The sequence below is a fragment of the Tachyglossus aculeatus genome, chromosome 11 (assembly GCF_015852505.1).
Source record: "Tachyglossus aculeatus isolate mTacAcu1 chromosome 11, mTacAcu1.pri, whole genome shotgun sequence".
NCBI lineage: Eukaryota > Metazoa > Chordata > Mammalia > Monotremata > Tachyglossidae > Tachyglossus > Tachyglossus aculeatus.
This window is the reverse complement of record NC_052076.1, coordinates 56,838,995-56,854,381: the sequence shown is the minus strand read 5'-3', so window position 1 is coordinate 56,854,381 and position 15,387 is coordinate 56,838,995. Positions and strand designations below refer to the sequence as shown.

The following is a 15,387-nucleotide window of genomic DNA, read 5'->3' as shown; positions in this document are numbered from 1 at the left end:
CAGTGCTCTGCACGCAGTAAGCAAGCTTGGCTTAGTGGAAAGAGCACAGACTTGGGAGTCAGAGGTCGTGGGTTCTAATCCCGGCTCCGCCATTGATCAGCTGGGTGATTTGGGGCAAGTCACTTAACTTCTTTGTGCCTCGGTTACTTCATCTGTAAAATGGGGATTAAGACTGTGAGCCCCATGTGGGACAACCTGATTACCTGTATCTACCCCAGCGCTTAGAACAGTGCTCGGCACATAGTAAGTGCTTAACAAATACCATCATTATTATTATTATTATTAGTAGTAGTAGTAGTAGTAGTAGTTGTAGTAGTAGTCGTGAGCACACAATAAATACAATCAAATGAGTGAATGGAATGAATGGTGTAAGTGGAGAAGGAACTAGCCAACTTTGTTCTGCCATCTGGGCGGCACTCACATGCAGGGGAGATAAAGCGTGAAGCCTGAGTGTGGGGACAGGTGCTCTTGCCCTTGGAGTCTTGCACCTCGGGGGTCAGCAATCTGCGGGGCGCGGGGGCAGGCCAAAAACTCAGCCCTCTTCATGCAACGGGTGTTGCTTGCTGTTGGAGAATTTAGAGCTGCTCCAGACGACTCCCCGGAGACCACCGGCAACGCTAGGGAATTGGGGGTAAACCTCATGGGGTCTTAGCTAACAGACAGTATGCCTGGTCACTATTAAAATAAGGAGAGTCTACAAGAATGGACTCTTTTCTTTCGTCATGACGATCTTTTTCAAATTTTTCTAGGATGGAGAGGTGGAAGGACATCCCGTTTGGCCATTGATTTATTACTGTATGCGTTGTGGGGACTTACTCGCAGCCTCCCAGGTTGTAAATCGGGCCCAGCACCAGCTGGGAGAGTTTAAAAGCTGGTTTCAAGAATATATGCATAACAAGGATAGAAGGTATTTTGGGCTAGATTATGGTGCTTGGGGGGAAATGACAAACAAAAATATGTGCAACAAATTGAATAATACTTAATATATTTACGTTTGTTTGTAAAGGACTTTGATAAAGTCTGTCGTGAATCCAGTATTGAAACTTGAAAGTGTTTCCATATGTATTTTGTCTGCCTGTCAGGCCTTCCTTACATACACAAAATGTGTCCTGTATCTATAACAATCACAAATTCAAAAGTTGCATACTGAATGAATTCTCTATTCAGTAATTTCTCAATCCACTTGCTCAGCCAAGGGAGTAGATAAGAGAATTGTAATTTTTACAGGCAGTCCTTGGATTTGCAACCCAATTGGTTTCTGAAAAGTGCAGTTTTACAGAACAAAGTTATAGATAGATTAGTTCCTCAACCAAGGTCAGATATGCCATTTTAACTAAATTACTCAGAATTGTTAACTCAGTCGATTGCAGATGAGCGTTAGAGCTTTGCTGATGCATTTATCTAGAGTCAGAGCGGTTCCAAGACGGGGGACCGATTTTTGCTTCATAGAAGTAAAATGAACTTGTCCATTCTTCATGGGAAAACCTCCCCTGCTCCCACCTTAAAGTCCTTCCCCGCCCCTCAGCTTTTCCTGCTTCACTTGCACACTCCCCAGCCCTCCACCATCTTTAAACTTTCTCTTCTCTGCCCACGCCATTTGCATCTTTTAAAATTGTTCTCCGTATTTCTCCATGGCTTTGTCTGCACCTCCACCCTAGGACCCACTTTCATAAAGGAGGCTAGTGTTGAAGAGTCAGAACTGATTAATCAAGCAAACGGTGACATGTAATGAGCGCTGTGTGCTGAGCAGTGTACTGGGCACTTGGGAGATATCAATACACTAGAATTGGTAGACACGTTCCCTGTCCATAACGAGCTCACAGTCTAGATGTAAGTGAAGCTAAAACAGCGTGTAAATTTAGAAGCATTCAAAGTGCCGTTCATCTTAACTTGGAAGCGTCGTAAATTGAGGATTGCCTGTATTTCCACTGTGGTTACCCCAGTCTAAACTGGGTGCATGATAGTATTTAGACGGGAAATAGAATCGAGAATGTTTGTAGGTGAAATAGTATTGTAAATCACAATGTTTACCTGTCAATTATTTTTAATTTCTGCTAATTTTGGTGAGCTTAACTTGGGTGCTTGGGGAGATTTTGGGGGGCAGGGGACTTTGTTTAAGATTCAGTAGACTTATAAATCCGTCTCACGTTTTGGGTGTTTTAAGTTGAACAGTGATGTTTTGGGGGGATTAGTACCTCTCAGATATTTCTGACAATTGCAAAATGAATCTCGGCTGAGTTCCTGTTCACCTGTTTATCATCTTTAGATTGTCTCCTGCCACTGAGAACAAACTTCGTCTCCATTACCGACGAGCCCTGAGGAACAACACTGACCCGTACAAGAGAGCAGTTTATTGTATTATTGGCAGATGTGACATCGCTGATAATCAGAGTGAAGTGGCCGATAAAACAGAAGATTACCTCTGGTTAAAGGCAGGCCCGATTATCAGTCACTGACTTATTTTTGTGGGGACCTCGGGACCCTGGTTGGGGGTGGCTACAGTTTCTTGCCTCTTTCCTGGCCGAACGTTTCACTTCGGTCACTTATTTGACTTGTGGGCAGTTGCTGTGAAGTGGGCAAATGGTAGGATTCCTCCTCCATTAGGGTTTCTGGCTCCTGATCTGCTTAAAGTGTGTAACTCATGACAGCCGAGGACCAGCGAGCCAGCAGTCAATTCTGTAGAGTGGCCGTCGTCACTTGTGGGCCCCAACAGAGGAAAATTGTATCCTAACGTCTTGTTTCTTTTGAGGGTTTAGTTGAACCAAGTGTGTTTTGAGGATGATGGCACCAGCTCCCCACAAGACAGACTGACCTTATCCCAGTTCCAGAAACAGCTTCTAGAAGACTACGGTGAGAAACCTCTGAAAACACCCTTCTGCTTTCTGAGCGTTTTCCTTCAGTCCTCTGACTTTTTGTAAGAATTTGGGGATCAGAAAAAGCGTTTTGCCTCAGACCTAGTAACCTTGCTCAAGAGCCCTTAGGGATTCCTTGGCAGGAGACTTCAGATTTCACATTGCGCAGTGAAATTACTTTTCTCTCTATTTTTGTCCAGAACAGGAGGCCCATTTGGGATATTTGTATTGTACACTATAGTCCCTCTTTTGCTCTCCTGAATCATTTGATGGGTTAAAGAAAAGAAGGGGGAGTGACTGCTGTCAAACAAATGTACCGTGGCGGTGGCTGAGAAATCTGACCAGGAAGTTGGGTACAGTGTAGCAGGAAAAGGACTCTTGGGATTCTTTGCAGCCAGAGATCACTGCTGCTAAAACTGTAAAAGGGAGTAGTTGAGTAGATTGGGTTTTTTTTTTCCCTGATACTCTAGTGCCTTTTTCCTGTCAGCATTTGGAAGGAGATGAGGTGATGATGAGCCACAGTGCCTTTTGTTTGGAATAGGAGGCAACCTCGGGGAACTGCCTTGTGGATACATGTATTATTGTCTAGCGGTTTTCCAAACCATTTACTAATCCTTTTATGGGTTAGAGGGGAGTGTCGTAGTTCTACCAGACTCACTTTGAATCAGGCCACTCCATGTGAATGGCACCAGGTTTTGAAGAAGTTGTCCTGTAACGCTGTGGGCCAAAACACTGCACTAGTTTACTGGTAATTAATACTGACCATATAAAATGATCTAAGAGATAATCTATTTTAGTGTCACCACTTCCAATTAAGGAATCTCTCCTTTATGTGCATGCTTTCTTCTCTGCCTTTCAGGGGAATCCCACTTTGCGGTGAACCAGCAGCCTTTTCTGTATTTCCAAGTGCTGTTCCTGACTGCTCAGTTTGAAGCAGCCATCGCGTTCCTCTTCCGAATGGAGCGCCTCCGCTGCCACGCCGTTCATGTCGCGTTGGTCCTGTTTGAGCTAAAGCTTCTGCTGAAGTCATCTGGGCAGAGTGCTCAGCTCCGTAGGTATTGCGTGCCCCAGCAAGGGCATGGATTCAGTGTTCCAGTAGATACGGACTTCTGTCAATCCATCAGTCAATCAATCAGTCGTATTTATCGTGCGCTTACACCTAATTATTATGAACCAATCAATCAATCGTATTTATTGAGCGCTTACTGTGTGCAGAGCACTGTACTAAGCGCTTGGGAAGTACAAGTTGGCAACATATAGAGACGGTCCCTACCCAACAGTGGGCTCACATCTAGAAGTTCACAACAGTAAGTCTGAATAGCTGATGTGTTTCTGTTGTCCGAACGGATCCCTGATTTTTATTCAAATAGTTTTGTCATGTAGAGGGGTTTCAGACAATTAGTAGTCCCGGGCAGTTCTCTGGGATTTTATTATTTATTCGAGCCCTCTGATCAGAGACCTTATCAGCCCCCGTTCCTCTAGACTTCAAGCTCGATGTGGGCAGGGAACACGTCTACCGACTCTGTTGTATTGTCGTCTCCCAAGTGCTTATTACAGTGTTCTGCACACAGTAAGCGCTAAATAAACATCATCGATTTGTTGATTATTACACACATTAGCTGCCTTGACTGAAGAACTCACAGTGAGACAGGCCAGAGCTGGGAGTAGAAGGGAAGTAGAAGTCTGGTAGTCAATCAGTCAATCAATCAATTGTATTTATTGAGCGCTTACTATGTGCAGAGCACTGTACTAAGCACTTGGGAAGTACAAATTGGCAACATATAGAGACAGTCCCTACCCAACAGTGGGCTCACAGTCTAAAAGGGGGGTCCATTCTGTACTTAGTCCCCTGAGCCCTTAAGGCCCACTTGCACAGATCTGAAGATGTAGTTCTCCTCCTTTCTCATGTTTCAGTGAGTCATGAAGCTGGGGACCCTCCTTGCATAAGGCGCCTTAACTTTGTTCGTCTTTTGATGCTTTACACGCGGAAATTTGAATCAACGGACCCGCGGGAAGCACTCCAGTATTTTTACTTTCTCAGGTAAGAGTTGCCATCGAGCAAATCTTGTAGGGTTTTTAGGTTTCAGAGCTCTGCGATCTGCGATGGGCTTGGGCAACCTTGGTTCCATAACAGACGTCAAGTGGGGTTCTTCTCTTTGATCTGTTACAGGGACGAGAAGGACAGTCAAGGAGAGAACATGTTTTTGCGTTGTGTCAGTGAACTGGTAATTGAGAGCCGAGAGGTATGTGGGTTTCCTGTTCTCCTCATTCCCACTCGTACATAGCAAATGTTTGGTGCCCATTAACCGGTTCTGGTTACCCCTGTGCAACTGTGAAGATCCCCCGAATGTAGGCTGCCTATGCGTTTCCGTGCAGGTGATCCTCCTTAACTTTCCTTAATAATGAAAGTATTGGCCTACCTAACTATAATTTTCTTGTGTGTATGGGACATTTCCCCTCATCCTCTCTCCCCTCTCCTCTTCCCCCCTCCTCCAAAAGTGCAGTATTGTTCTTAAAAGTGTGAAATTTGGGATACCGATCCTTTTTTTTTTGTCTTTCTGTAGTTTGATATGATTCTTGGAAAACTGGAGAACGATGGCAGCCGAAAGGTGAGTTATGAGATGTTTAATAGGTGTATTTGGTACTTCATCAGTTTCCAGTTGCGAGTAATCTGTTGCTGCAAGAATGCAGTTCACTGTGTTTAAAAAAGTGGTTTCTCCAAAATGGGAAGAAGAGGGTGGAAGTGAAGTAGAGCAAAAAGTGGGAGGGTTGAGAGAGGAGTTGTATTTCTAACTTCCATGCTGATGAATAAATTTGAGTTTGTTGGGAATAGAGCAGGTCATTCTGTTATTCCGAGTTACTCTAAAACTCAAAGAATCTTTGCATGTATGTCACTTTGGGAATATAGAAAACTGTTTTTCTGTTATTCTCATCCCTGTAGGGGCACTATTGGAATAGGTTAAGAGTGATATATATCTATTGACCTCACAGTTGGGAAATTGGGCTGGAGAATTGGGAAGGGTTACATCTGCTAATGGGAGGTTTCAGAAGAAGGGGAAATTTATACTAGTTCTTGCAGTTAGGATTAATGGGGTTTCTAACCTGCCGGTCTCATGAGAAGCAAGTCTCTAGTGCTCCTAAGGTCTTTTACCACTTCTTGTTTTTTTGGTTGCAATTTAATGATGACGGTGATTTGGGGAAGAAAACACCTTGGTTTTTTTCATATGCCAAAAACAAAAGTGAAACCTTTGACATCACTTTTTTCAATTTTCTGATTTCTGACAACTAGGATCTCCTCCAGCTGCATTGTAGGGTCAGTAAACAGGCCATGCTTTTGGCACACTCGTTTCTGCCACAACTTGTGTTCACAAAGCGTTTAAAGAGCGTGTTAGGGAATTAGGGACCTTTCACTTGTTTGGACCCCACATGCCTCAGTGTAGGAAGAAATGGCTCAAACTGATGGGTGAAGTGGCAGAAGTTGCCCTGCACCTGGGACTTTATTCAAACACAAGCCCCACCACATTGCTGAGCTGGGAGTATTTTGGGCGAGGTGCTTTTGTAGTCTAGGCAGCAAGAGTAAAGGAAAAGTAATGTCTTCTCTGGTAAGAGATGTTTCACTGTGTTTAAAATGACAGTAACATGCATACTTCCCCTTGGCCTATCAGCCTGGAGTAATAGACAAGTTTACCAGCGACACGAAGCCGATCATCAACAAAGTAGCCTCTGTGGCAGAAAATAAAGGATTGTTTGAAGAAGCTGCAAAACTTTACGACCTTGCAAAGGTAAAACCTTCAGTTCGTGCTTTGTAGCTCTTTTGGCATGAAATGCCCAAACACTGACTCGGCTGTTGTTTTGTCTTTTCTGGGATTGTTCCCCCTACAGCGGTGTTGGTACTTTCTCCGTTCTAAGATGTTTTCTCACAGTACTTGGTTAATGACCCCAATCTCAGTGAAATTTCCATTTTACAAAATTGTTTCCATCCACAAGGTGTTTCCAGCCAACAGAGCTCCGTATTGAAATTAGGTTCTCCAGGCACCTAACTGCAGTATCATTTGGCAAAAAAAGAAGGAGCAGGGCCTAGCGGAAAGAGCACAGAACTGGTAGCCTGAGGACCTGGGTTCTAATCCTAACCCTGCCAGGATTGCATGCTGTACGACCTTGGACAGGTCATTGATTTTGCTGGGTCTTAGTTTCCTCATCTGTAAAATGGGGATTATATATCTGTTCTCCTTCCTGCTTAGGCTATCAGCCCCATGAGGGACAGGGACTGTGTCCTACCTGATTATCTTGTTTCTGCCCCAGCACTTAGTACAATGATTGGTACAGTGTAAGCTCTTAACAAATATCCTATTATTATTGTTATTACTACTATAATAATAATAATAATAATGAACAAGTTAACATTTCTCACCTATTCCATGGGATCAGGGCAGTAGAACACTGCCCCTTCTCTCACTTTCAGCTTCAGCTAGATAATTGAGAAATTCTTAGACTACTTCATATTTGTCTTGTTACTATGTTTAGTGAAGGAAGTTAAAGACTGCAAGTCTTTATATACCAGTAGTAATAGCATTTACTGAGTACCTTGTTGGTGCGATGTACTGTATTAGCACTTGCGAAGTGCAAGTGCCACATTCCCTGTGTACAAGAGCCGTGTGGGGAAGGCATTTACAAACAAGGTGATCAAAATCAATAATTGAATATCCAATTGAATAAAGATGATCCAAAAGGGCTGAGAATGGGTTTAAATGAGTACATTTGAGCTACAGATAGCTGGTGGAGTTATTTGACTCAAGACGCGAGGAATTTCATTGAGGAAGTCTTGCTGGAGGAAGCGGGATTTCCTAATTTTAATGAAGACTAAGTTTCATTTTCATGTTGATGTGTAAAATGAAGGATAAAAGTAGTATATGTGATGGATCAGTTGCCTTGTGAAAGGACTTTTTTATAATATTTGTTAAGCAACTTGCTATGTGCCAGGCCCTTTACTAAATTCTGGAGTAGATACAAGCTGATCAGGTTGGCCACAGTCCACGTCCCACATGAGACTGACAATCTTAATCCTCATTTTACAGTAGAGGGAAATGAGTAACAGAGAAGTGAAGTGACTCGCCCACAGTCACACACCAGACAGTGGCAGTCGAGATTAGAACCCAGGTCCTTCATACTCCCAGGCTCATGCCCTATCTTCTAGGCCATGCTGCTTCTCCTTTGTTTATAGTGGGGGGTGGGGGGGAATCCAGATCTTTTGCGTGGCTTTTTGGTGCTGCAACATAATTTTTTTAACTGTAAATGTATTTAACAGAATGCAGACAAGGTGTTAGAGCTGATGAACAAATTACTTAGCCCCGTGGTTCCTCAGATCAGCGCTCCTCAGTCGAACAAAGAGAGGCTGAAGAACATGGCACTTTCCATTGCGGAACGGTAAGATTGGAGGGTTGGAATCTCCCGAGGTCAAGCTGCTGCTGAGGAGACCCGACCGGTCCAGTGCTGAGTGTCGGAGCCTTTGGCCCAGTACAGGCTGTCTTCGGCCAGCGGGTCCACCACAAGAATTTAACTGGGTGGAAAGCGTGGGGCTCCTAGAACAGCTTTTCCTCTGTGCAGTTTTTAAATCTTGGCTCCGTTGGGGATGAGGAAGAGTAAAGAGCTAAAACTGCAGGCGTTCTAAAGTTCCTTAAACTTACCGAAGAAGCGGGAACTTTTAGAAGGGCTTTGGAAGTAGGGACAGTTGGGCTTTTTCAGATCCAAACTGAGAGAACAGTGAGAGCGAGGTGCAGTTAAAAGGGTTCTCTTGTGGGTAACAAAAAAAGCAAGTCGGGGAATTGCAGATGAAGAGAGCAGAAAGACAAGGCGGGGCAAATCGGTAGAGAACCATGAAGCCAACTGTGAGGAGTTTGTGTTAGACGTAGAGGGTCCCAGGCAGCCAGTGGAGGGTTTTGAGGAGTGGGGACATTTGGCCCGAGCGACGCTTGAAGAAAACGATCCGGGCAACAGCAAATAGGTTGGAGAGGGCAGATTTAGGGAGGCCAGTGAGGCGGGAGATTGAATCCTCTGGCCATACTCTGACCTGAGCTCGTAGCAGGGTGGTAGTGGCTTGGTGGCTTTTAGACTGTGAGCCCACTGTTGGGTAGGGACTGTCTCTATATATTGCCAATTTGTACTTCCCAAGTGCTTAGTACAGTGCTCTGCACATAGTAAGCGCTCAATAAATATGATTGATGATGATGATGATGTTGGGTAGGGACTGTCTCTATATGTTGCCAACTTGTACTTCCCAAGCGCTTAGTACAGAGCAGAGCACACAGTAAGCGCTCAATAAATACGATTGATTGGTGGAAAGGGTGAATTCGGGGATGTCGCAACTTGGCAGTAGACTGCATGTGAGTCGATCGAGTCAGCAGAGTGAGACCGTCGTCCTCATTTTAATGCATTTAATGCAAAACGGTTTTGTGTCTGGCGAATTCCTGTCCAGCAAAATATCAGAAGATACGATGGGGGTCAAATCAACTGGATCAACTAACCTCTGATCCTGTTGAAAGGATCAATCTGGTTCCCCGAGTCTTAGGCAGTTTTTTGGCTTTTTAAATTCTGCTGGAGACCATTTAAAGATATATTTGAGTCACGAGGTCTCCTTTGGCTTGTTAAAATTGTAAACCTTTTTCGTCTTTCAGGTACAGAGCTCAAGGAATAAGTGCAAAAAAATTCATTGACTCCACGTTCTACCTTCTGTTAGACCTGATCCTGTTTTTTGACGAGTATCATAGTGGTCACATTGACAGAGCATTTGATGTAAGTTGCAAGGGGATCTTTTCAGCACAGGTTAATCCCTGCTCTTAAAAAACCCAATGCCATTGATCTAATTTTATCCAAAACAAAAGATGACAAGTATCGTGTATGGTAATTGAAGAAGAATTGTGCGGTACGGGGTTTAAAAGAAAGAGAATTTGCAGTCTCTTGAACAAAGCAGTAAAGAGCAAAACAATCGGTGAGAAGAGAATTGAGGACAACTTGTATCTTGTAATGGTTACCTTGGGGAAAATGTGGAAAAAAAAATTAGATGGCTGGATAAACTGTTCTTATTCATATTCTTTGTTTTTCCCAGATAATTGATCGCCTGAAGCTGGTACCCCTGAATCAGGAGAGTGTGGAGGAACGGGTGGCTGCCTTTCGAAATTTCAGTGATGAAGTGAGACCTCTTCCCTTTAACACCCCCGACTTCTTAAAATAGATTAAAAAAAAAAAACTTCAGAAGGCATGCATGAGAAATTAGAATCCAGGCTCTCATTTAAAAATATCGTCTCAATGGGCAATGAGGTCCAGGTTCACTATCGACATACATGTTTTCCTTAAGCGCTTTAAACATCTCTACTAACCATGAAAGAGTTATTTAGTACACAGCTGGTGACGGCTCCTCCTATATGTCTTCACTTGAGAATTTTTTATTTTGGGGGGGCAAAGGGGGCTGAGGGCCAAATCCTTAGCTTTTGTGGGCTGACCCAGAGAGCATTGATATCATCACTGCACCTCTGTTTGCCTTAGTGATGCTAAAGTCTAAATACTTGGTTGCATTCCCTTTTAATTTGAAAATAAGTACATATCCTTTCTTACGAACGGCTAAAGAAATTTTGGGAGAAAGTCTGTTGAATAAACGGGTCTCCTCCTGTACTGTTTCAGGGATGGCTTTCAACACTCCGATTTGGATTTACAAATCCTGGTGTAGGAGTACAATTTCGGTTTTAGGGAAGAAGTTTTGCGGTGTTCCTTATGTTGGAGTAACACTATTTTAGTGCTAATTTCCTTGTATCCTCACCTGCTAATGGATAAGACTTTCATTTTGGGGCCTCCGAGGTGTTATTTCCTTCTGATTTTTGTGCTTTTCCCATTTCTTCTGTTTGTGTAGATCAGACATAATTTGTCAGAAGTCCTCCTTGCAACCATGAATATCTTGTTCACTCAGTATAAGAGGCTGAAAGGGACAAGTCCATCTTCGGCAGCAAGAAGCCAGCGAGCCATGGAGGACAGAGACTCTGTAAGGTTCCCTTCCTCTGTAGACACAGTGCGCAGGAAATACTTTCCACTTCTAGGGTTTGGTTTGCCTCCAGTAGCCCTTTTGAATGCAATTGGCAAGATCATTCAGGCAAAAAAGAACCTTTTGCTCAACATCCCTCATGGATGGCAGCTATGGCAATTTATCAGTGCTTCAAAGAGGAAGCATTGAGCTATTAAGTCAGTGTGACCTATGGCAGAAGATCCTCTGATTTGTTAGGGAGTACCAGATTATTCAGAAGCCTCTAAGGAAAGTTTTCTTTCCTTTTTGCCGATCAGAATGAACTGTAGGATTGGGAGTGACTTCATCGATTTAAAAACAAACCGTCAAATTCAGTGCGAGGACCAGTCAGATGCAGAAACATATTTAGTAAAAACTTCATCCCTGGCCTAAATGATAAATTATAAATTAGAGCGTGGGCGTGTGTTTTGCTTTGTTTTAACTTGGGATCGTCGACATCTGGATTTAGGGGTGCTCAGAAAAAAACCAGATTTTTAAAATTCATTCAGTCGTATTTATTGAGCGCTTACTGTGTGCAGAGCACTGTACTAAGCGCTTGGGAAGTACAAGGCGGCAACATATAGAGACAGGCCCTGCCCAACAACGGGCAGTTGTATTGCATATCACTAGTAAAAACATTTGCCTCTTTCATTTTTCTAAGTACCTAAACTACATTTGACCTTCAGATATCCTTTAATCGTCTCTGAAAGCTCCTGAATGTATCTAAAATAATCTTGTTTAGAGTCCGCTTGTGCACATTTTCTGTTCCCATCGGGCTCTGGTGAAGGAACCAGAAGTGTATCCATGAAGGAAGCGCTTCTAAGCCAGTGTCCAAAACATTAGCTCATCAGAAGTTACTGATTCTGGTTCTGATACTGACACAAAATTTCAGAAGTAGGGTTATCTCTCCCCTTTCCTGGTACCTCTTGTGTAAACTGGGCCTTGCATCAGTCGCCTCTTCTCCCAAAGATCTGTTTTCAACTTGAACCTCATTCTGAAGAGGGTGATCTGCAGAGAAGCAGGGGGTAGGCGTGGTGTGTCTCTCCCTCCCCATGAGAGAGGGGTGGAATGTGTATGGCCGAATGCCAAAGTTTAGGGTTGCAAGAGTGTGGAGTTCAGCGGAGATAACATGGGGCAGCCTCCAGAGGCAAACCCCGGTGACTCTCCATGCTAGCTGGTAGTGAGTTGTTTCTCTCTTGGTTTTCTCAGTAATCCATATAAACAAAAATATACACTGCCCTATCGCTGGGAGAAACACCATTTCTCTTCTATTCTTCAAGAGGCCCAGCTTAGTGCGAAAACGTTAACCGGAAACTTATTTTTTCTCGTAGCAACTCCGAAGCCAAGCCCGGGCATTGATTACCTTTGCTGGAATGATCCCTTACAGGACATCAGGAGACACAAATGCAAGACTTGTGCAAATGGAGGTCCTTATGAATTGAAGCTTTCAGTTAGCGTGCTAGCATCCCCTTGTCGTTTAAGTTCTTTCAAGAGACGGGGTCACTATCATTTTTTTTTTAATGTATTTTTTTGTCAAAATAAATGTCTTTGGTTTCTGTTTCTTTTAGACCTTTTTGTTTTGTCATGTTCTATTTTTTATTTGTGTTTTATAGAAGTCCCTTATGAGGCCAAATCATTAAGAGAGGCAGTAGATTTTGTGTTTTGGGGGGTGTCAATAAAGTTGTAAAACTCACCCAAAAAATGAGCTAAAAGGAGAAACCTCTTGGGAGCTATTTTTTTTTTTTTTTGAGGGGGGGAAACATAATGTTCTGGGAATTGAGGTACAGGGTGCAAAATATTTGCTTTTTTCCAAAAGACCTTTAAGGTTTAAATCTTTCATGTCCGTTGGTAAAATATGTCGTACTAAGACACCCAGAGTTCTCAAATGGATATGTGTTTTATTGAAATAGTAGTAAGCAGAGCTGAACCCCTCCCCATCCAAAATGACTGTTTCTAAGAAAATGCGTTAAACTCCATAGTAGGTTTAAGCGTCATTCGGTTTCCAGTGTGCAGCTACCAATTAGAATGTGTTTGGGGATATAAGGCAATGGTTTTTAGGCGAAAACATGGTAGTCCACGTGGTCTACATCAGGAGCGGTAAGTTCCCGACTTTTGCTTTACTCTTGTAAAGGCAATGCCTCCCACCTATTTTAGTCATCATCTGTGGGTATCTTGCTTTTTTTCATTACGTGTATCCTGTCAGCTGTGCATGTAAACCCTGCCATCGGCTTTCATGGGTGTGTGGTCCAAGTGGGAGAGAGAAACCTTCCTGCTGCTTAGTACTGTCCTCATCTCTCCTTAACAGCTCTCCTCTTAGGGCCCTTGGGCTGGTCAGCGGAGTCATTTCTGAGGGGCCCGAGAGTTTTCAGGTGCCAAAACTCTGGGCCTGACACGCATTTAGCGACCTGCCTCTTATTTCACCTGTGCGTGACTGCTCAGTCATACAAGTGTTTCTCAAGGTGACAAGAGTGCAGGTCCATAGACAGAGCTTTTAGATAGGAAGTCAGCGAACAAATGCTGAGGCAAAGTTGGGAGTTCTACAGGAGGTGAAATATGAATTAAGAACTAGGTCCTGGTTACTTAAAAACAATTTTGGGGGGAGAAAATAACCGGAGAAGTGTTCTCCATATTGCTGTAAAAGGATTAATGTTCCTTTCATAGGGTTGGCTCCCGCGATCCACCCAAAGGAAGTTAGCATTGAAACTAGGACAGAGGAGGAGGAGAAAGGGATGAGCCTTTCTTGATCTCTATCAATCAATGGTATTTATTGAGCGCTTACTATGTGCAGAGCACTGGTACTAAGTGCTTGGGAGAGTACAATACAACAGGATTAGCAGACATTATTCCCTGCCCATAGTGGGCTTTTCATATTCTGGAGGTATTCATCTATTGCCATGATAGTCCTTTCCTCCAGTGATACTTTGCTCAAATCTGGTGATTCAGGATGCTTTAGGGCTTTTCAGCAGATCAGAGTGCTAAGTGCCCAGCAGACCTTTGGAGAAGATGTAGACAACTCTGCTGGGTTTTTTCGTTTGTTGTTTTTTTGATTTGTTAAGCCCTAGCTATGTGCCAGGCACTGTACTAATCACTGGGGTAGATACAAGCTAACCAGGTTGGACACAACCCATGTCCCACATTAGGGTCACAGTCAAAATCCCCATTTTACAGGTGAGATAACTGAGGTCTGGAGAAATGAAACGACTTGACCAGGGCCCCACAGCAGACAGTGGCAGAGCCAGGATTAGAACCCAGGTCTTCAGACTCCCAGGCCTGTGATTTTTCCACTAAATCATGCTGCTTCTCCTGGGTCCTAATCCTGGCTCTGCCACTTGTCTGCTGTGTGACCTTGGGCAAATCATAGACTGGAGCCCAAATGCTTTGATATGTGTTTAGTCACTCTGGGTTGGACAGGAGGATGAAGTTATTAATAGTAGGTATAGGTATAGTGGGTTCTCTGGGTTTCATTTAATACGTGATCTCCCATCTTTGCCAGTTACGTGGGTAGTTGAGAGAAGGCAATTCAGATCTCTCTAACACCCTACCAGCTGCTCCGTTCCCTATCGCAGCAGCCCAAGTCATCAAGTAATATTTGTGGAATTTGTTAAATACTATGTGCCAAGCACTGCACTGAGCACTGAGGTAGATAAACTCAATCAGTGGTATTTATTGAGCGCTTACTATATGCAGAGCACTTGAGAAAAGAGTTGATAGAAACAGACCCTACCCACAAGGAGCCTACAGTGGACTGGAAACAAGATAATCAAGTCAGACAGAGGTCCTGTCCCACAGGAGACTCACAGTCCATGGGATCGTAAGCATTCCTTTCCCTCTTTTTTTAGCTCATGGACAGTAAAGTGGTTTTATTAATAGTAATTACGGCACCAGGCACCGTAATAAGTGCTGGCAGGGGGATACAAACAAAGCAGGTTGAACATAGTCCATGCCCCACATGGGGCTCACAGTCTTAATCCTCATTTTACACACGAGGTAACTGAGGCACAGGGAAGTTGTGACATGCCCAAAGCCACACAGCAGATAAGTGGTGGAACTGGGATTAGAACCCATGAAATTCTGACTCTTAGGCCCACGCTCTATCCACTACATCATGCTGCTTCCCACTACAATTATTGAGGTTGTAGAGTTCTGAAATCCTCCCCTCCGCAGCACTTGACCCCTAATACCCACTGTGTCTGGCTTGAGGGTGTATTATAGCTATGTAGATAAGCAGCTGCCTTTGTGCCCTTGCCTTAAAAGTGTTATAGGAGCATCTAATGGATATTGCGCAGTGAACTTAAAAGCAGTTATAATTACAGCATTTATTAAGTGCTTACCATGTGTTGAGCAGTGGGGAAGATACAAGATAACCAAATCAGGCAGTCTTTCTCCCAGGTGGAGCTCGTTCAGAGACAGGGAGGGTAGGGATCTTATTCCCATTTTACAGATGAGGTAACGGAACAGTTAAGTGACTTGTCCAAGGTCACTGTAGGG

General features: G+C 43.6%; 1 protein-coding gene across 3 annotated transcripts in view; it reads left to right on the top strand.

Annotated features, from left to right (window-relative positions):
- NUP93 (nucleoporin 93) overlaps positions 1–12,468 on the top strand; it is a 103,824-nt gene extending 91,356 nt beyond the window's left edge. For all 3 annotated transcript variants that reach the window (XM_038754504.1, XM_038754506.1, XM_038754505.1), the window contains 13 exons: positions 750–907; positions 2,267–2,432; positions 2,757–2,850; positions 3,712–3,903; positions 4,767–4,893; positions 5,023–5,095; positions 5,417–5,461; positions 6,518–6,634; positions 8,158–8,276; positions 9,524–9,641; positions 9,955–10,038; positions 10,753–10,881; positions 12,231–12,468. In XM_038754504.1, the coding sequence (XP_038610432.1) occupies positions 750–907; positions 2,267–2,432; positions 2,757–2,850; positions 3,712–3,903; positions 4,767–4,893; positions 5,023–5,095; positions 5,417–5,461; positions 6,518–6,634; positions 8,158–8,276; positions 9,524–9,641; positions 9,955–10,038; positions 10,753–10,881; positions 12,231–12,341 (1,533 nt within the window). In that variant the 3' untranslated portion in view covers positions 12,342–12,468. The remainder of the gene's footprint in view (positions 1–749; positions 908–2,266; positions 2,433–2,756; positions 2,851–3,711; positions 3,904–4,766; positions 4,894–5,022; positions 5,096–5,416; positions 5,462–6,517; positions 6,635–8,157; positions 8,277–9,523; positions 9,642–9,954; positions 10,039–10,752; positions 10,882–12,230) is intronic.
- Positions 12,469–15,387: the final 2,919 nt, after the last annotated feature.